The 21,767-nt window shown below is 40.6% G+C and overlaps 2 protein-coding genes across 4 annotated transcripts; one reads left to right on the top strand and one right to left on the bottom strand.

Moving 5' to 3' along the window:
- The first annotated feature begins 1,182 nt into the window (after positions 1-1,182).
- LOC113024448 (cytochrome P450 3A40) lies at positions 1,183-21,284 on the top strand. 3 transcript variants are annotated; one of them, XM_026171552.1, is made up of 13 exons: positions 1,183-1,491; positions 1,573-1,666; positions 2,146-2,198; positions 2,357-2,456; positions 2,550-2,663; positions 3,798-3,886; positions 3,999-4,147; positions 4,383-4,510; positions 4,597-4,663; positions 4,746-4,906; positions 5,119-5,345; positions 5,499-5,661; positions 5,740-5,947. In XM_026171552.1, the coding sequence occupies exons 1-13, from the start codon at positions 1,421-1,423 to the stop codon at positions 5,815-5,817; spliced, it is 1,494 nt and encodes a 497-aa protein (XP_026027337.1). In that variant the 5' UTR covers positions 1,183-1,420; the 3' UTR covers positions 5,818-5,947. The 3 variants fall into 3 exon arrangements, with proteins under 3 accessions (XP_026027337.1, XP_026027336.1, XP_026027335.1); XM_026171551.1 differs by lacking the exons at positions 2,357-2,456; positions 2,550-2,663; positions 3,798-3,886; ... (5 more) ...; positions 5,499-5,661; positions 5,740-5,947 and adding exons at positions 16,768-16,867; positions 16,963-17,076; positions 17,258-17,346; ... (5 more) ...; positions 20,547-20,709; positions 21,006-21,284 and having other exon boundaries at positions 1,382-1,491; XM_026171550.1 differs by lacking the exons at positions 1,183-1,491; positions 1,573-1,666; positions 2,146-2,198; ... (8 more) ...; positions 5,499-5,661; positions 5,740-5,947 and adding exons at positions 15,612-15,768; positions 15,858-15,951; positions 16,474-16,526; ... (8 more) ...; positions 20,547-20,709; positions 21,006-21,284.
- LOC113024447 (cytochrome P450 3A30-like) lies at positions 7,327-15,125 on the bottom strand. The gene is made up of 14 exons (XM_026171549.1): positions 15,003-15,125; positions 14,769-14,862; positions 14,597-14,649; positions 14,337-14,436; positions 11,794-11,907; positions 11,622-11,710; positions 11,306-11,448; positions 11,089-11,213; positions 10,541-10,616; positions 10,295-10,455; positions 10,119-10,186; positions 9,609-9,767; positions 8,825-8,987; positions 7,327-8,708 (listed from the first exon to the last, which is right to left on the bottom strand). Exons 1-14 carry the CDS (start codon positions 15,071-15,073, stop codon positions 8,601-8,603), a joined length of 1,524 nt encoding a protein of 507 aa, XP_026027334.1. The 5' UTR covers positions 15,074-15,125; the 3' UTR covers positions 7,327-8,600.
- Positions 21,285-21,767: the final 483 nt, after the last annotated feature.

Here is a 21,767-nt window from a genome sequence, read left to right on the forward strand (position 1 = left end):
TATAAAACCTAATAAAGCTACACAGGCAGTACAGTGTTCATCAAAGTGATAATAATGCTATATAGAACTATTTAAAACTATGTTTCTTACTGCAGTTGTTTGTATTGGCAACATATAGGTGTATACAGGGAATAGTATATGAGGATTCTAAATATCACATTTGGACCTCTGACCTCTTCTTTAAGGTCAAAAGGTCAAACTTTCATAAAATATTTTTTTAATCTTTAAAACTGCTTAAAATTGTTCTGCCTGTCTTTGTATTGGCAACTTTTAGAAAGTGATCCTGGTACATTGGGATTGTAAATATCACATTATAGTTCGCATCCAAATATATAATATCTGACCTCACTTTTACATTTACATTTGCCTTTATTTCAAGATGACTCTAAAATGTCCAACATATGCCTTTAAAGAAAGTATTGAAAGAGCTTCCTAGTTAGAAATACACTGAAGTATAATATTATATAACAAGCTATATAAAAAGCTTAAGCTATTCATATAAAGTTATTACCAAATCAATAGCTGTTATTCGTCCAACCTACATGATGTTTGTGTAATCAAACTAAACATCTATCATCCTTGCCTTATCTGCTATTAAACTACACAAAAAAAAACTTCTTAAAGTGCTTTTAAAAAGAACAAATGAGACAAAATGAATATACAGACAATAAAGTACTGTCCTTGAAAAGTAAATACTGTCTAGAGAGTGAGCTGCCTTGGTGGAGGTTTGCGCTCTGGGAGTGCTTCTTGTTTAAAATTGCTTCATCTGTCACCCTCTTCCTGTAACCACTTCATGGCTCTTGTTTCAGGGGCTCAGAAGTATCTTTGTCACTGGTTTAGCAAAACTGTGCACCTACCCTTGGTACGAATAAGAATAAGAAAACTCTTCAGCCTCTTTTCTCTTTCTGTGCTGTGAGCACATACTGGGAAGAAGCAGTGAAAGCATTTTCTGCCACCAACAGAAAGCACCGAGCACGTCTGGACATGCTTTTCTGTGAGCACAGTATGGAATTAAGCATGTATACATAAAACAGTCTGACTGATAGCGTGCTGAATGACTTGATGTTTGGTGTTTGAATCATACACTTATTGAAGAAACTACGATGTGAAAAACATTCAGTTCTTGTGTAGGAGAAGAAAAACCTATATGCTAATCCAAGCTGGTTTCTTTCTTTTTTAATCCAAGCTGTACAATAACAAATGATGAAGACTGCAGTACTACACATGGCAGAGCTAATCAAACTAACTGATACACAGTAAATGCTCCTCGAGCTCTGTCTCTGTTTATGCTTCCTCCTGCCATTGGATCGGCTCCAACGCCCCTTCCTTACTCACAGAACAGGTATGTGCAGCAGGAGACAAAAGCCTCTCGTCACATAGGTTTGTGTAATCGCTGAGAGAAGAGAGGAACGTTGCAGACATGGGGTACTTCTTCTTCTTGTCCGCAGAGACATGGACCCTGCTGGCTGCCCTCGTCACGCTGCTGTTTGTGTAAGTTTTAAAGATTACTGGATGTGTTCAGGTATTTGTACCATTTGTGCTGCTTTTTTAAATCTCTTACACCTGTTCCAGGTATTCCTGCTGGACATATGGGACATTTAAGAGATTAGGCGTCCCTGGGCCCTCACCTATCCCATTTTTTGGCACCATGTTGGCATATAGAAAGGTGGGTTACGATACCAGCCTACACTGTATACACCGAGGACAATGTCTTCCAATAGCTCATTGGTTTTTCAACTACAATCATATTTGAATAGTGTAGTTTTTTTTATTTAGCTGTTGTTTTGTACAGTTATTTTCAGGTTATGAAAGACCCTTTCACCCTGACCCCTCTAAATGTTAGGCACCTGTTGTCAAACACATTTGTATGGCATGAAACATGCAAACTGGCTGCTGTACACAACAACAAGCACTCTTAAGCAATAATATCTGAGTAGCTTGTGACGGACTTTTGATTAAAGCCACTGAGACATCTGGATTAACTAGTTAACTCAGGAAGTAGAAAACCTCACAACGTTACTTCAGTATCATTAGAAGTTAACGTCACTGATGCAGTTATGCCTGTAATGTCTCTACTTTGTTAAACGTGACCTGTGTTTTTGGTAAGTTTCATTAATCATCCGTATATCTCGTTCTTATTTCCAGGGATTTTTTAACTTTGATGAAGAGTGTCATAAGAAATATGGGAAAATGTGGGGGTAAGTTATGTTGTCTACAGTACATGACTGCTTTTCTATGGATGTAAATAATAATCATGCAGACCTGTGTGAAAGTGAAAGTGAAAAATGTATTACTTTCATTTGTTCGCATGTTCAGTTGTTTTATTTCTTGTTTCTTCTACTGTCGTGGTACGCAGCATTTTTGATGGCCGTCAGCCCGTGTTGTGTATCACTGATCCTGCTATGATAAAAACTATCCTGATAAAGGAGTGTTACTCTTTCTTCACAAACCGCAGGGTTAGTAAGGACATTATACGACTCAATCAGTCTCTTTTTAAAAAAAATCTGACCTTCTGTCCTCATCACCAGCTGCTTTGAATGTTATTACAGAATTTCCGTCTGAATGGGCCGCTGTACGATGCTGTGACAGTTGCAGAGGATGATCAGTGGAGGAGGATCCGCAGCGTCCTTTCTCCCTCCTTCACCTCTGGGAGATTGAAAGAGGTACATCCCTCTCCCACTCTCTGCCTCCTCTGGCTTTTTTTTTTTTTTTTTTTGCATGCTGAAAAACAAAAGAAGCAAAAAGCATTCACTTAAAAAGGTAAACATAGCATCAAGATTCAAGTTTCTTTATTGTCATTATCCAAGCATAACATAATGCTGGCAATAATACTCCCTCGTGTGGTGGATAAAAATTAAGTAACATAAATATACTGTATAGTCTGCATATCTCTGTAGATCTCTGTAGATTGAAAGTACTTTATGCTCTTCCAGTATTGCTCCATCCCCAGCCTTGGTGGGGCTGTTCTCATATTGTTCCCTTGCCACTGAGAGAACACCTTGAATGGCTCAGGGGATTACAGCTGATTTATTCTCCTGCCTTCTATCTCTGGTATACCTCTTCAAGGCACTAGCCAAGGCTATGAGTCTTTAATTGGCAGTTTGCAAGGCCTCAGGTATGGGCAGCTTGTTGTGCTTCTTAGGCACCTTCTTCATCAAGAATCATGCAAAACTAGGCTGACCAACCTGTGCACTGCCTGGATTGATTACAAGAAGGCCTATGACTCACCCCAAGTCAGGCAACCTGAGGCTGTACGCTAAGCAGAAGGAAGGAGGCAGTCCAGGATGAGACAATGAACAGCCATGAATACATCAGGAAGATGGCCCCTACTGAAGCATCAGTGAATACCTCAGGGAGCAGAAACCTGGGAAAGAGGAGTAAGACGAGGAACCATCATGGAAGGACAGGCTCCTGCATGGTATGTACCATCGGCAGATAGAAGTCCTACCAGTGGCTGGACAAAGCTGGACTGAAAGACAGCACAGAGGCACTAATCATGGCAGCAGAGGAACAAGCTCTGAGCACAAGATCCATAGAGGCTGGGGTCTATCACATCAGACAAGGCCCCAGGTGCAGGCTGTGTAAAGATGCCCCTCAGACAGTCCAGCTCATGATGGCAGGGTGCAAGATGCTAGCAGGCAGGGCATTCATGGAACGCCATAACCAAGTCTGCATAGTATACAGAAACATCTGTGCCGAGTATGGCCTGGAAGTCCCAATATATACTCTGTGCTGTTGTAATTGCATCCGGTTTCAACATTTTTGACGTTGTTGTTTTTTGTCTGTTTGTGCCTCAGATGTTTGACATCATGAAGCAGCATTCAGCTGTCCTGATCAGCAGCATGAAAAAGAAAGCAGATAAAGATGAACCTCTAGAGATGAAAGAGTGAGAACTCTCATACCGTTTTCATTTAAATACATCAGAAAAAACGCAGATTCATCTCTTCTAAGTCTGCAATAATAAAGGTCATGTTTGATGTGTTTGTGTGGTTTTGCAGGTTTTTCGGACCCTACAGTATGGATGTGGTAACCAGCACCGCCTTCAGTGTGGACATCGACTCTCTCAACAACCCCTCAGATCCTTTTGTCACGAACATCAAAAAGATGCTGAAATTTGACCTTTTCAGCCCCATCGTCCTCACTGTTGGTAAAATATTCATTTTGATACATGAAGCTCCTTTTGACTGCTCCCGTTATTCAACAAGTGTTTACCTTGGCTTGTAGCTCTGCGTGTTTGTTTTGGCAGATTTTTTCCTGGTGCAGTCTAAAGGATTTGTGTCTCCTCCTGGGATCAAACTGCGCACCACTACAACATGTCCATCAATGCAGCTGCTGTCCTTCATCTTCCATTAATAAATGTCCTCTTGTTTGTTTAATTTCAGCCGTCTTTCCCTTCATGATTCCCATATTGGAAAAATTGGAGTTTTCCTTTTTCCCTGCATCTGTGACAGACTTCTTTTACGCTGCACTACAGAAGATCAAGATTGATCGAGAGACCAGCAAACAAAAGGTACAGCTGTGAGTTCGTGTTTGTACCAATAACCTGTTCTGACATAAAATCACAGCTGTTCTCAGACTGTGTTTGTTGACTTCCAGACTCGAGTGGACTTCCTCCAGCTAATGATCGACTCTCAGCAAAATAATGATTCCAAACAGGATAAAGGTGATACACGGACACACGTCTCCACACATGGAAAAACCAGCTTAAAGCTGTTCTAACGTGTATATCCCTCCTACCTCCTCAGGTCTGACAGATCATGAGATCCTTTCCCAAGCGATGACTTTCCTCTTTGCTGGCTATGAAACGACCAGCAGCTCTCTCACTTTCTTGTCTTACAATTTGGCAACAAACCCTCAGGTGATGAAAAAGCTGCAGGAGGAGGTGGATGCAACCTTCCCTAACAAGGTAACAACACAGAATTCTTAATATAAGACAATATATTTCTTTCTAGCATAACTAAACTAAAGTAAATCATACAGTAGATATAATGTGTTATAATAATATTGTGTTATGGTGATTATATTATTTTATATATTGTACTCATATATAAAATCAGCACAGGGTTCAGCTTCTTACTATGTCTCTATCATCAGTCATGTTTATGTGCTTGTGTTCAGGCTCCCATCCAGTACCAGGAACTAATGCAGATGGAGTATCTCGACTGTGTCATCAATGAGTCTCTCCGATTGTTCCCCATTGCTTCACGTTTGGAGCGTGTGGCCAAGGCCAGTGTGGAGATAAATGGCTTTGTGATTCCAAAAGGTATGGTTGTCATGGTACCCACCTGGCCGATGCACCGGGACCCCGAGATTTGGCCTGAACCAGAGAAATTCAAACCTGAGAGGTACGGAATGGTGTCTGATGTGACAAAGCAGAATGAAGCTCTGTGGGATATAACCCAGTTTCTGTTGTTAATACACTGTGTGTGTGTGTGTGTGTGTGTGTGTGTGTGTGTGTGTGTGTGTGTGTGTGTGTGTGTGTGTGTGTGTGTTCTCAGGTTCAGCAAGGAAAACAAGGAGACAATTGATCCATACAGCTACATGCCTTTTGGAGCAGGCCCGAGGAACTGCATTGGGATGCGATTTGCTCTGGTTGTGATGAAACTTGCAATAGTGGAGATCCTCCAGAGGTACAGCTTCTCTGTGTGTAAGGAGACCGAGGTGAGAGCCCAGATCATCTTCTCTGACTGTTAGTTTTGTGTGTTATTGTCATTTATTCTACATGCCACTTCTCTGCAGATCCCCATTGAACTGGACATCCAGGGTCTGCTACAACCAAAACGACCAATCAAACTGAAGCTGGTGCCACGTTCTTAACCCTCCTCGTCTAAGAAGAGGACTTTTCTTCATTTTAATCTTGATGTTTCTTGTGTACATAAACACCATGTCAGTTTTTGCACTACCTTATTTTGTCTGCAGGTGCACTAAACACTCTATTTAATTTCTTTTTTGAATTTTCTGGCAATTATTTCATGGTTTAGGCTTTAAAGCGTTAACATAGATCCAGTAAAGACAAAAACGTAGCAGTCAGGCATTTGGCCCTTGTGGACGGTCATTGTTTAGTATGGGCAAAGAGTTTATGACAACGTATTGTAAAGAATAATCAACAATTTCTATTTTTGTCTAAAGCATGTATCAATTCAATTCACTTCAATTCAATTCAGTTTTAGTTATATATCACCAAATTACAACAACAATCAGGGGAAAATCCCAATAATCAGACAAGCAAGCACTTGGTGACAGTGGGACAGAAAAACTTCGTTTTAACAAGTGGAAACCTCCAAGCTCATGGAGGGCTGCCATTAGCTAGATCAGTTTGGGGTGAGAGGAGGAAATGCAAAGTCGTATATGAACAAGATAAGAGGTTACGGGATCCTGGAAATAGCTGAAATCTATAAAATCTGAAAAGGGCACAATCATATTTCTCTGGTAAATGGCCTGTATTTATATAGCGCTTTACTAGTCCCTAAGGACCCCAAAGCACTTTACACATCCAGTCATCCACCCATTCACACACGCATTCACACACTGGTGATGGCAAGCTACATTGTAGCCACAGCCGCCCTGGGGCGCACTGACAGAGGCGAGGCTGCCGAACACTGACCACCACCAGCCAGTAGGCAACGGGTGAAGTGTCTTGCCCAAGGACACAACGACCAAGATTGTCCGAGCCGGGGCCGGTAACTAAAATACACCATGATTAGACCACAAAGCTTTACAGTATTATGTTACATTATAACCTTTAATTCTCCAAAGAGCTGATTACAAACGTCACATCACTTCTCGGGTGTTTTGTTTTCATATCCTCTCGGAGCGCCACCACTTTTTTGTTGCAGCTCAATAAGGAGAGATCAACTTGGAGGATTTGAACATGATTTATGGAGATTAGGGAATTAATGTATTTGCCAATTGGACTCCAAGCACCCATCATGACAGAATTGGACCAGAGTAATGATAACGCTACTGAGATTGACAGCGTGGGAAAGTCACAGAGCTGCAGAGAACAGAAAAGCAGACTAACACCCAGGAAACAGCCAGATGGCTGATTACAGAGCTTCCTTATTGAATTTACGCATAAGCTTCATTTCGTGGATCATGTCTACATGTAATCACGTTACAGTCATTTTGGCTTTTGGCTCAGATACCTGAGTTTTTGAATTTAAATAGAAAAGGGTGTTCATTCACTGGAAAAGTGTCTTTGTGTCTTCTGGTCATCTGTTTGAGTTGTGTCAAAAGCTTTGGGCTGTAAAGCCTGAGCCTCTCAATCAGCTTGTGTTTAGTTGACTTAGGAAAATGCACTCAAAGAAAACCACGGAGGATGAGCTGTGTCTGTTGCAAGAATAGTTTATTAATGAACAGCAGGGTTAATAAGAATAAAACAAATGAAAAATGCTCCTCCAGGAAGATAAGCAGCATCCACACCCACTCTCTTCCTCCCACTCTCTCAGCTTTTTTTTAGAGCTCTCACAGTGAAGAGATGCTGTCTCCCAAATATGTTTATGTATCACTTTTCCAATGAAAGAGTAATTTAACATGTGTAAAATTAAAGCCTTTAAATTAAGCCTTCATCCATGACCCTTTCATTATAGATCTGTGATTTTGTTTGTTTTGGACAATTGACTCAAAGGCTATTTAATGAGCAGGTGTGGGCAATTCCTTTGTGGTGTCATTATCAATCAAACAAATAAAAGGTCTGGAGTTGATTTGAGGTGTGTTGCTTGCATTTGGAAGATTTTGCTGTGAAGAGACAACATGAGGTCAAAGGAGCTCTCCGTGCAAGTGAAACAAGCCATCCTTAAGCTGTGAAGCTGACAAATCCTACAATATTGGAAATGGCAAAATCTGCACTTTGGTACATCCTGAGAAACAAAGGAAGCACTGATGAACTCAGCAATACCAAAAGACCTGGACATCAACGGAAGCCAACAGTGGTGGATAATCGCAGAATCATTTCCTAGAGAAACCCCTTGAAAACAACCAGCAAGTGAACAACACTCTCCAGGGAGATATCCAAGTCTACCAAATAAACAGCAGCCGAAAGCCGCTGCAGTAAAGGCCTGGTGGTGCATTAAAAAAGAGGAAACCCAGCATCAGAGTTCAAGACTTCAGGCTGTCATTACCAGCAAAGAGTTTTCAACCAAGTATTAGAAATGAACATTGTATTTTCACTTATTTAATTAGTCCAATTACTTTTGAGCTCCTGACATGATTGGATTGTGTTAAAGTATACTTTAGTTCCTCACACTTTTACACAATCTTTTTGTTCAACCCACTGAATTAAAGGTGAAAGTCTGCCCTTCAACTGCATCTCAGTTGTTTCGTTTAAAATGTATCATGGTAATGTACAGAAACAAAATTATTTTAAAAAGTTGTCTCTTTCCAAATATTTATGTAAATCTTCCACCTTTTTCTGTATGTTAGTGAGGCACTCTGTGTCATTACTTCTTAATGATGTGACATGTCAGTGATTAGTGATTATTCACTGCTTTTTTAAATTCTAACCAACTGACAAGAAATGAGTAGATGATCATTAATAAAATATATTAAATTGGTATTTTCATACCCAGAGTTTTTCTTGCATTTTAATCTCTGAGCGCTTTCTAGTTACATGGATCCACATTTGCTGAGCTGATGGAACGCATCTTCAGCTTTAGTTTGATTGGTCGAACCGGAGAGACAAAGCCTGCAACATCCATCTCTAAGGGGATCTGAGGAACGAACAAATTCACTAAATCAGAAACATCAGTTTTTGACAGCAAATGTTGTTTTCTTATTGCACGAAGGAAATTATGTCAAGCTAAGTTTGCAATTTACACACAGTCACCTCTGTTTCTTTGCAGACTGAGAAGCTGAAGTTCTGCAAAACTTCCACCATGGCCAGTTTAACCATCATCAGAGCAAATCGCGTCCCCATGCAGCTCCTTGGCCCAGCCCCAAATGGAAGGTAAGTATACGGGTTGATGTTCTGCTTGTTTTCTTTACTAAATCTGTAAAACAAATTGAAAAAATATGTCAAATACCCACAATTTATATGATTTTTTCTGCCTGCTATGACTGCTTTAAATTGATTAATAGAATCATATAACAGAAGTGTTTAAATGCTGCCCTAATAACATGTCCTTTAAAATATAATACAAAGATATTTACAAAAGAAAATATGCTTAATGTTGTAATGCCAAGCATATCATGTTTTTGTGTGTGATTTCTTTTTTCCTCAGTAACCTGACACAGGCCTACTGTGAGAAAGAAATTGCATAAAAATGCCAGATGTAGCAAAAATGATATTAAACTATGGAACAAATGTGCAAACTGTTATTTATGAATTAATACATTAGTTTAGAAGGTTCAATAAAAACTGAATTGTTTGAAATGTAACTTTCTGTGGATTATTTAGTTGTTTTAAGTTTTACAGGGTTAATCTTGGCAGTGAATGACTGCATGAGTAAACAACCCTCAACATCCCTCAGAATCCCCAGTAGTGAGAAAGGCTGTACTTGGAAATTCCTTGTTGGCATGACTTACGTAAATGATAAGTAGCTTTGCAGAATTGTTGCTATTTATCTTCAGAACGATAAGATAAATTGCTAACTTGCTAATTTGCTAACTACCTGTCAGGTTTGAACTCCTCTGGCTCTGGCCACAGCTCCGGGTCACGGTGCAGAGCGTAGACTGGAACCATAACAAGCATGCCCTTTGGGATTGTGATTTCACTGATTTTTACAGTTTCTTTAGCCACTCGTTCCAGACGTGGAATTGAGGGGTACAGCCTGTTGACAAAATGGGAATACTTTTTAAATGTCTGTATTTCACTAAGCATGCAATCACAAGCACTCCTACTGGCATTTGGATTGATGTGGTATGAGTATATGTTTTTTCACTAGGTGGCAATTTTTTTAAATTATTCTTGTATGCTGGTGTTTGTGCAATCCATGTGCAATGTCCCAGCTTGCATGCCCTCTCACAACCTGCAAGTATGTGCTGGACTGTCTTAGATCACACATTTACACAGCCTGTAACTCAGGTCCTATTGGCTGTGGTACGCTCCTACGCTCTCTCTTTGTCACCACGCGGTCTCATAGTGTATATTCTTTCAGCAAGCACAAGTAAAAGCTCATTACCTCAGACACTCACTGACCACACTGTCCAGGTACTCCATCTGCATCAGAGCTTCATACTCAACTGGACCCTATAAGGTTGTTACAAATCACAATTTTGGTTAAAGACAGCTCTGATTTAATGTTTTCATCAAATAATATTAAGAAAACAACTCCATAATCAGAAACTTTGATTCTACCTTGTTTGGGAAAGTGGAGTCTATTTCACTTTGAAGGCGTTTCATGATTTCAGGATTTCGTGCCAAACTGTACGCTAAAAAAACAAGAGCGATGGCACTCGTCTCGTAGCCAGCAAACACAAACATGGTCACTTGGGAAATTATCTCGTGTTCAGTAAGACCTGTTAGGAACAACAGAAGAGGGCATGAGACATCTGATGTGCATAGATGTGACCACAGGGACTCTATGTGTAGTGATGTTTTTACCCTTATGCTTCTTTTCTTTGTCATTTTCACTGGCTGTCTGACACTTGATCAAATGCTGAAGCATATCATCTGAAGCCTAAAACAGGTCATACGAAAACACATCTGATTAAATGACTTTTACATCATATCTGAACAAGCACTTGAAACAATGCCCGCATGTGAAGGTGAACCTCAAACACACACACATAAAAATGATTTACCATAAAACTAAAATCAGGGAATATGAGTTTAAGAATTGGCGCCAATAATTCTCTTTAGGAAATTTGAAACCTCGCATCTTCTGGTGATCTTTTTATATGTGAGGCATGTGTGGCACACCATGTTGAGATCACAGGAGATTTGGTAGGCATATTTGGATATTTCTATTTAACAATCAAGGTCACACGATGTGACTAAAACATGTAAACAGGTCATGAGGTGAGATTGTTTCAGTCATCTGTTAGTGGTTTCTCAACTGGATTTCTGCAAGTTTCATTGTAGCTAAGCATTCAATGAGCTGCGAAACAAGACTATATTTATGACGATACCGAGCTTGTGTTTGTCCAAACCTGGGACGAGCTGATGCGTTCGGCTTTGACCTTCTCCGCAACTGACTTTAAGAAAGCGGTAGAAGACTTGGGGAACAAGGAGACACCCAGGCACTCCAGGAGAGGAAGAAAAATTGGAAAGCATGCTGAGAAAGAAAAAATGGGTCAAAACGTTTGGTTACCAAATAAATCTGTTAATAATAAGACAAAAAAACCCAAAACAAAACAGAGGCAGTACCTTGAAAAATATAAAGAAGAATGGAAAATTTAAACATCTGGTTTGCGTGGGTGATGAAGGGATTTGAAGGGTTCTTGATTGAGTCAAAATCCACACTGAATATACAGCTTGCCATCACGTCAATGCTGTAGGATCCAAAGAAGCTGGAATGCACACATTGTACTCAGCAGTGGCACATTCAAGGCCTTCAACTGTTTGCTCCACACAGCTGCAAAATCAGCCCACAAGTTCCTTTAGCTAACACATTTATTTTTCATCTTGGGGGAAAATCTGAGGTTTAATGTTTTACAAACGTAGCTTGGATGGTATCACTCACTCTTTCACAATAATGACCTCATCATTGTGCGCCTTGGACTGCAGGCTGTCTGTCAGTTTGTGCGAATGATGCTTCATGATGCTAAACATCTTGAACAGAGGAAAAGAACGCAAGTGAAACAATGGTGAAGACAAATAATACTCTTTTGTAACCTCCATATGTCTCCACCTACTTCTTTTAGATGGCCAGAGGTGAAGGAGGGAGAGAGGATGTTACGAATCCGTCTCCACTGATCATCCTCAGCCAGAGACACTGCGTCATAGAGATCTCCATTCAGACGAAAGTTCTAGAGAGATAGTGGTTTTAAGTCGTGGTTATATGTTTGCACGTGTTTGGCAAACAGCTGTAAATACTTGTACAATGATAAGGCAAAGGATTCGCAGATGCAAATCAAAACTATGAGTGAACATGTATGGAATCATATAGTAAACAAAAAAACCCTCAAAATATGTTTTATATTTTAGATTCTTCAAAGTAGCCGACCTTTGCTTTGATTACTGCTTTGCACACTCTTGGCATTCTCTCGATGAGCTTCATGAGGTCGTCACCTGAAATGGTTTTCCAACAGTCTTGTTCCCAGAGATGCTGAGCACCTGTTGGCTCTTTTGCCTTCACTCTGAGGTCCATCTCATCCCAAACCATCTCGACTGGGTTTGGGTCAGGTGACTGTGGAAGCCAGGCCATCGCTCTCCTTCTTGGTCAAACAGCCCTTACACAGCCTGGAGGTGTGTTTGGGGTCATTGTCCTGTTGAAAAATAAATGATGGTCCAATTAAACGCAAACCAGATGGGAGGGCGTGTTGTTGCAGGATGCTGTGGTAGTCATGCTGGTTCAGTGTGCCTTCAATTTTGAATGAATCCCCAAGAGTGTTACCAGCAAAGCACCAGTACCATCACACCACCTCCTCCATGCTTCACGCTGGGAATCATGCATGTAGAGACCACGTGTTCACATTTTCTGTGTCACACAAAGACACGCCAGGTGGAACCAAAGATTTCAGATTTGGACTCATCAGACCAAAGCACAGATTTCCACTGGTCTAATGTCCTTGTTATTCTTGGCCCAAACAAATCTCTTGTGTTTGTTGCTTTTCCTTAGTCGTGGCTTCTTAGCAGCTATTTGATCATAAAGACCTGATTCACACAGTCTCCTCTGAACAGTTGATGTAGAGATGTGTCTGCTACTGAAACTCTTTGTGGCATTTATCTGGGCTCTAATCTGAGGTGCTGTTAACTTGCAATTTCTGAGGCTGGTGACTCAGATGATTTTATCTTCAGCAGTAGAGGTGACTCTTGGGGGCGATTGTGGCTCAAGAGTTGGGAGTTCGCCTTGTAATTGGAAGGTTGCCGGTTCAAGCCCCAGCTTGGACAGTCTCGGTTGTTGTGTCCTTGGGCGAGACACTTCACCCGTTGCCTACTGGTGGTAGTCAGAGGGCCCGGTGGCGCCAGTGTCCGGCAGCCACGCCTCTGTCAGTGCGCCGCAGGGCGGCTGTAGCTACAATGTAGCTTGCCGTCACCAGTGTGTGAATGGGTGGATGACTGGATGTGTAAAGCGCTTTGGGGTCCTTAGCGACTAGTAAAAGCAATATACAAATACAGGCCATTTACCATTTGGTCTTCCTTTCCTGGGGAGGTCCTCATGTGAGCCAGTTTCGTCGTAGTTCTTGATGGTTTTTGCGACTGCACTTGGGAACATTAATATTCAAAGTTTTAGCAATGTTCTCGATTGACCTTCAGTTTTTAAAGTAATGATGGACTGTCGTTTCTCTTTACTTAGCTGATTGGTTCTTCCTATAATAGGAATTCTAACAGTTGTCAAATAGGGATGTCAACTGTGTACCAACCTGACACAACTGATGGTCCCAACCCCATTAAGAAGGCAAGAATTTCCACAAATGAATGCTGACAGGGGACACCTGTGAAGTGAAAACCTTTTCAGGTGATCACATCATGAAGCTCATTGAAACAAGGCCAAGGATTTGCAGCGCTGTCACAAAGCAAAGGGTGGCAACTTTAAGGAATCTAAAATATAAGACTTTGCTACATAACTCCATATATCTTTCTTCATATATCTGATTTCTTCAGTTTGTATCTACAATGTAGGAAGTAGTAAAAATAAAAATAAAAATACATTAAATGAGAAGGTGTGTCCAAACTTTTGACTGATAGTGTAAGTTGTTACATCTTTGAACATGTGCTATGTTAAAAGTGTTATTATATAATTTTAAAAGCTAAAGAGCCATATCAGAGCAGAAAGTGAGCGTGCTTGATATGTTACTGTTGTATGCTGTATGTACACATGCTAACATTAGCATGTTTCAACCACCTTTGGGTCGAATATCACACTTTTTTCCAGCGATAAAAGGTACGAAAGAGCAAAGCTTGACTGTATGTCATATTCAAGTGCAGTGGTATTTATCATAATCATGAATAGAGTTTATCTGAAACATGGATGGAAATTATGTGAGCAGAGGATTTTCACAGTTTTCAGTGTTTTCAGCTTCTGTTGTTACTGAGGGAACTCGCGAAAACATTTCTTGAAATTTTTTTGTATTTCCAGCAGGATGATTTGATCATTTTGATTGTTTTGATCGTTTTATTGGAAAAAACAAAAAACAATCATATCCCAGGGTTACTAGTTACCACAAAGTTTTACTATAACAGACTGTTGGGTGTTTTGTTTCAGTCAGTGTTCATTTCATGTTCGTGTTCTCACTCTGCGGTTGGTAAAGTAGGTGAAGCACTCCTTCACCAGGATGGTTTTCAGCATATCAGGATCCATCACAGCCAGCATGGGTTTCCTGAACTCATACACACTGAACATTTACACAGAACACATCTGCATTTTGGGAGGTATTTGTAGTGGAAAATATTTTTAATTGCTGAAGGAACTTTGGCTCCAGTTGTGCTGACAAAAACAAAGAAATAAATTAAAAACACGCACAAGCTCTTATATGGACAGTTTTACAAACTCACCCCCATATCCTCCCATACTTTTGAGCACATTCGTAGTCATCTAAGTAGTGAACCTGTTAACAGGAAATGCATATTTATCACCAAGATATGTTATACATTATTCACTGTATCCTTCTGAACTTGGTACAAATCATTCGATCTTTACAAATAGCAATCACAAGGATTTACATACACGGTTGTGCCTGGCTATTGTTCCCCAGTACATGACTGGCTTTGGACCCGGGATCCCCATCTTCTCAAATATACCAAAGGTCCAGTGGCCGTACCTAGAAAGAACATCAAAGGGGTTAAAGCATGAAGGTGCACAGGTTCACTCAAACACTGTTTACTGTTAACTTGCTTGTCTTGACCAATTCAGCTGTTGCCAGCTTAAATTTAAACTGTTTTACTGTAAACATTAACTCACATAACAAATATGCAGATAAATGTGATCAGCAGTATCCATGTTTGCAAAGAGAAGAAAAGAACAAAACCCATGGCTCCCTCTTGCTCGGCTGCATTAAAGTAATCTGATCTCAGAGAGGAGGAGTCCTGTTACATAAACCAGCCTCTTTCCTCTTTCCAGGCTGAAGGAAAACAGGAAAAGAACTTTCACCCACAGATGTGAGTACATGCCTGGACATGTTTTTTTTTCTGTGAGTACAGTATAAGTTTAAAGCTGTTTATATAAAACAATTTGACCAAAAAATGTTCGTAATGACTTGACTGTGACTGCTCTGTAACATTCAAATACCAAATACAATAAGATTAAAGTTCAAACAACAAAACCTTTATGCTAATCACAGCTGTTTTTATTGCATTGTTGTGCTTCTTTTGTTTGTTTTAAACTCATAAAGCACAAAAATGAAGGGCTGAAAACTGCAGGGTCACAAACAGCAGAGCTACTACTCGTGATTATGACGCAGTAAATGCTCCTCAGTCTTTCTCTCTGTTAATTATTCACTTGACGCTCTCTGCTGCTATTGGTTAAACTCACACACACTTCCCTTTCTCATGCAACATGTGTGTGCAGCACAATATAAAAGGCTCTGGTCAGGACGCTTGTGTTACCACTGAGAGAAGAGAAAAAACAGAAGAAGAGAAGAGAGAAACTTGGCAGACATGGCGTACTTCTTCTTCTTGTCCGCAGAGACGTGGACCCTGCTGGCTGCCCTCATCACGCTGCTGTTTGTGTAAGTTTTAAAGATTACTGGATGTGTTCAGCTATTTCCACTTTTTGTTCTTCTTTTATTCTCTTACACCTGTTCCATGTTTTTCACAGGTATTCCTGCTGGACATATGGGACATTTAAGAGACTGGGAGTCCCTGGGCCCTCACCTATCCCATTTTTTGGCACCATGTTGAAATATAGAAAGGTGGGCAATAACACTTACACTGTATATACTGTATATACTGTATATACTGTATATACTGCATATACTGTATCCACTGTGGACTGTTTCAAATGTATGATCCCTATATTAATGTCTCAGATCCACACGTCACTTTGAACGCTGCCTGTGTGCACAGTGTTAGATCAGTGAACCAGACTTCGTTGCTCTTTCAGTTTATCTACATTTTCCAAAGTCTTGGTAATAGCTTGACCTGGGTCATATTTGCATAATGATCCAAGTACTATTTTCTATGATTTGTAGACTAATTGAAAGATGACACACATTTTTTAATTGTGTTATCATCGTTCTCTGGTGTAGTTGAAGTCCATTTGATAAGCCCCACCTTCTTTAACTTTCACTGTGACCTATGGTCACGTACTGCCCCCGTGTAGCCAACACTACACACTTGATCTTTGTGTGATCTGGTGTTGTTCAGTGTTCTACGTCATAAACAGCTCATGATGTGTTTAATAATTAGATCTTTTGTATCGCTCTTGTTTCCAGGGATTTTTTAACTTTGATGAAGAAAGTTATAAGAAATATGGGAAAATGTGGGGGTAAGTAGTGTTTTCTACAGTGTGTGTTTGTGTGACTCTGAATGCATATAGAATATGGTTATTATCTGTGCTTCAGTTTTACAGGTGCCTGTGTGTGTGTGTGTGTGTGTGTGTGTGTGTGTGTGTGTGTGTGTGTGTGTGTGTGTGTGTGTGTGTGTGTGTGTGTGTGTGTGTGTGTGTGAACATGAAAAATGAACATATTAATTATTGTTTTATTAATCCCCCCTCACTGTTTGTACAGCATTTTTGATGGCCGTCAGCCCGTGTTGTGTATCACTGATCCCGCCATGGTAAAAACTATCCTGATAAAGGAGTGTTACTCTTTCTTCACAAACCGCAGGGTTAGTAAGGACATTATACGACTCAATCAGTCTCTTTTTAAAAAAAAAATCTGACCTTCTGTCCTCATCACCAGCTGCTTTGAATGTTATTGCAGAATTTCCGTCTGAATGGGCCGCTGTACGATGCTGTGTCCATTGCAGAGGATGATCAGTGGAGGAGGATCCGCAGCGTCCTTTCTCCCTCCTTCACCTCTGGGAGATTGAAAGAGGTACGTCCCTCTCTGCCCTGAAAACAATACAATGCCAAAAAAGACATCTATTAACATGAATGCTCCCTTCTTTAGGATTTTGTTCAGTCCGAATGTAGATGTAGAAAAACAGTGTTACCTCTGTGCTGCTGAAATTGCATTCAGGGTTGACTTTTTTGTTTTTTGTCTGTTTGTGCCTCAGATGTTTGACATCATGAAGCAGCATTCAGCCGTCCTGATCAGCAGCATGAAAAAGAAAGCAGATAAAGATGAACCTCTAGAGCTGAAAGAGTGAGAACTCTCATACTGTTTTCATTTAAATACATCAGAAAAAACGCAGATTCATCTCTTCTAAGTCTGCAATAATAAAGGTCATGTTTGATGTGTTTGTGTGGTTTTGCAGGTTTTTCGGACCCTACAGTATGGATGTGGTAACCAGCACCGCCTTCAGTGTGGACATCGACTCTCTCAACAACCCCTCAGATCCTTTTGTCACGAACATCAAAAAGATGCTGAAATTTGACTTTTTCAACCCCATCTTCCTCACTGTTGGTAAAGTATTCATTACATTTTTATAACTGCAGCTCATGCAAGATCATCAATGCAGCTGCTGTCCTTCATCTTCCATTAATAAATGTCCTCTTGTTTGTTTAATTTCAGCCTTCTTTCCTTTCATGGGTCCCATATTGGAAAAATTGGAGTTTTCCTTTTTCCCTGCATCTGTGACAGACTTCTTTTACGCTGCACTACAGAAGATCAAGATTGATCGAGAGACCAGCAAACAAAAGGTACAGCTGTGAGTTCGTGTTTGTACCAATAACCTGTTCTGACATAAAATCACAGCTGTTCTCAGACTGTGTTTGTTGACTTCCAGACTCGAGTGGACTTCCTCCAGCTAATGATCGACTCTCAGCAAAATAATAATTCCAAACAGGATAAAGGTGATACACGGACACACGTCTCCACACATGGAAAAACCAGCTTAAAGCTGTTCTAACGTGTATATCCCTCCTACCTCCTCAGGTCTGACAGATCATGAGATCCTTTCCCAAGCAATGATTTTCCTCTTTGCTGGCTATGAAACGACCAGCAGCTCTCTCACTTTCTTGTCTTACAATTTGGCAACAAACCCTCAGGTGATGAAAAAGCTGCAGGAGGAGGTGGATGCAACCTTCCCTAACAAGGTACGTGAGAAGTGAAAACATCTGGAACTGAATAGCAGTCTTAAAGTGAGAAAAACCTTTCTTTGATGAGATCCCACCTTACTCCAGATTTAGGCTTGACTCATCTCCCTTTTAATGCAAACACACATCCTGATTTATACACGAAAATCCATCCATTTCCTTCTATCCAGTTTAAGGTCGTGGGGTGATGGGGGCTAATCCAGCTGTCTCAGGGAGCTGTGATAGCCAAGGAGGGCTGCAAAGTGGTGTTAAAATCATTTCACAAAGACACAATAAACACAAGCTTCCTTTGCAAACAACATAAAAAGTTCACAGAAGAAGAAGTCAGCTTTTAACAATGGTAAATGGCCTGCATTTGTATAGCGCTTTACTTAGTCCCTAAGGACCCCAAAGCGCTTTACACTGCATTCAGTCATTCACCCATTCACACACACATTCACACACTGGTGATGGCAAGCTACATGTAGCCACAGCTGCCCTGGGGCGCACTGACAGAGGCGAGGCTGCCGGACACTGGCACCACCGGGCCCTCTGAATGCATAATGATCAAGTTCATAATAAACCTCAAAATTTACCTATAAGAAGTTTTATGTTTTTTTCTTTAATTTCTTTTCAAGGCTGTTTTAATTTAATTTCCTTTGACCTTATTTCGTGTATTTTCTTGGATTAATTACTACATTGCAATAGTGCATACAGACTGTCTCTCAACCAGAAATCCAAACAGCTGTTTTTAAATTGTACCACTAGAGGGCAGAAGAACTCCACAATAGGGTTGGGTGTCGTCACTGATTTCTATAATAGATTCAATTTCGGTTCACAAGGTTCCGATTTGATTCGATCCACGATTTGATTCGATTTGAATGGGGGTAAATTTTGCGTCAGACAGTCAGAAATATTATAACTCTGATCATTTATCAGTACTGGCACTTGTGACACTTCATCAGAGGTGTGAGCATCACAGCAGATGCCTTTGTGTCAAAGATAAAACACAGAAAAACATGAAGTAGATTTTCCTGGCCTGGCTTTTTATAGCAGATAGCCTTAAAAATATTCTGCAGTAGATCATAAACTGAAGAAAACCTTGAATCAACATATGAACATTACCTGATGCTGCGGAAGTGAAGCAGTGCAAAGTTAGGTGTTATTTGAGACACAGGTAGGCGTTTTGCAATGATTGTTGTATCATTTTTAAAGGTTTCATATTTCTTGGGAATTAACAGCAGAAATTAGACTTTCTTGTCAGAAGTCATTTAAAAAAACTGCGACTAACAGCGCTGTAAACAACGGTAGACTGGTGGGTAAGCAAGTGAATAATGCAGAAAACAGAGATTTGAGATGGTAAACTGTTCTTGAAATACACTGAAAGAGAGAGCTTTGCAGGAAGTGGGATTTTTATCGTGGTGGAAGCAAAACAGCAAAGGTAAGAGGGAATAATGAGGATATTTATCTAATGCGAAGCTAGTTTTGATCTTCTTTTGCTGCTGGTTCAGTGAATTTTGGTTGGAAAGTGACAAAACCTGCAGCTTCAGACTCTTTCAGCCCTGACCGCGTGTCCATGTACCTGCTGTCGGGTGAGAAAGCCGACATCTCACAGACTCTGATGAGTCGGATCCACGCTTTCTGTTTACGTCTTTGTGTCGAATCCGTTTATCTGCTCTCATTTACTGTTTTAGCTGTTTGGTGGTTGTTGAAATGAAAACATTAACATGAGATTCTGGTGATTCTGGCGAAGTACATGTATATTTAAAATCTATTCAGGACATAATGAATCAGTATCCCGTTATTCAAGCTAAAATGGATTTTAATCGGAAAAGCGACAATTGAAACCCACCCCTACTCCACAAAAGTCCAGTTTGTGGGTGATATCAAGAAGTGGCTCAGAAAGACATGTTTATGTGCTTGTGTTCAGGCTCCCATCCAGTACCAGGAACTAATGCAGATGGAGTATCTCGACTGTGTCATCAATGAGTCTCTCCGATTGTTCCCCATTGCTTCACGTTTGGAGCGTGTGGCCAAGGCCAGTGTGGAGATAAATGGCTTTGTGATTCCAAAAGGTATGGTTGTCGTGGTACCCACCTGGCCGATGCACCGGGACCCCGAGATTTGGCCTGAACCAGAGAAATTCAAACCTGAGAGGTACGGAAAGGTGTCTGATGTGACAAAGCAGAATGAAGCTCTGTGGGATATAACCCAGTTTCTGTTGTTAATACACTGTGTGTGTGTGTGTGTGTGTGTGTGTGTGTGTGTGTGTGTGTGTGTGTGTGTGTGTGTGTGTGTGTGTGTGTGTGTGTGTGTGTGTGTTCTCAGGTTCAGCAAGGAAAACAAGGAGACAATTGATCCGTACAGCTACATGCCTTTTGGAGCAGGCCCGAGGAACTGCATTGGGATGCGATTTGCTCTGGTTGTGATGAAACTTGCAATAGTGGAGATCCTCCAGAGGTACAGCTTCTCTGTGTGTAAGGAGACCGAGGTGAGAGCCCAGATCATCTTCTCTAACTGCCATTGCCTTTTTTATGCTGTATGAAGAGCCCTGTCCCAAAATTATTCACTGCTAGTTTAATAGTGATGTGGACGATGCATCCACAGTGTACATCAGTCCAAAGATAAAAAGCCATGAACTGGCACAGCACTTTCATAAAACAATTGGATTTTACGCATTTCTACGTTTTCCATCAGCTTTCCACCTTAAGTTGTTTGGAGATCTGAAATAAGAAGGCAGAGTTTTGTGTGTATTTGTCATTTATTTTACATGTCACTTCCTTGCAGATCCCCTTTGAGTTGGACATCCAGGGTCTGCTACAACCAAAACGACCAATCAAACTGAAGCTGGTGCCACGTTCTTAACCTTCCTGCTAAAAATAAAAATGATAATGAAAGATTCTCTTCTTAATTGTGCTCGTTACAAACCTTTTGTGTACAGAAGCAAATGCTAGTTTTTTACCAAAACAGTACAAGAGTGTACCTCTGCATCTTTTTTCTTAACTGAGTGACAGATGAACCATTTTACTGATCTTTAAAAATCAATAAAGAATGTCCAGATTCTTCTACTCTGTCCTGTCATTTTTATGCGCTGCAGATAACTCTGAATGTAGTCACTTTGCTGCTCACATTAGGAAAATAAATGTTAAAATTCAATTTTATGTAGTTTCCAACAACAGTCAACTCAAGGTATTATATGACCTAAAGTGAATGCCCTACAGTACCAGAGAGAGACCCCATAATTGCTTTAGTGAAAGGTTTGGTGATGATGTGGAGGACAAATTTCTTTTGACCTGGAAGACACAGCGAGCAGAACAAGGCTCAGGGCGGGGCCTGGTCGGGGGCACAGAGAGACCACAAACAAGAAATAGGAAAAAAAAATTAAAACTCTGGAGGAAAATGGAGAAAAAGGTTAATGACAGGCATGTGGTGGATTTTAACCTGATTTCTAGGTTTAAAGGGAGCCAATGAAGAGAAGTTTAAAATGTCAGGCCCATTTCTTAACCACTCAGGCTCTTAGATCATGGGGACGACCTGAGTGGGATAAAG

Source organism: Astatotilapia calliptera, chromosome 6, assembly GCF_900246225.1.
Source record: "Astatotilapia calliptera chromosome 6, fAstCal1.2, whole genome shotgun sequence".
NCBI lineage: Eukaryota > Metazoa > Chordata > Actinopteri > Cichliformes > Cichlidae > Astatotilapia > Astatotilapia calliptera.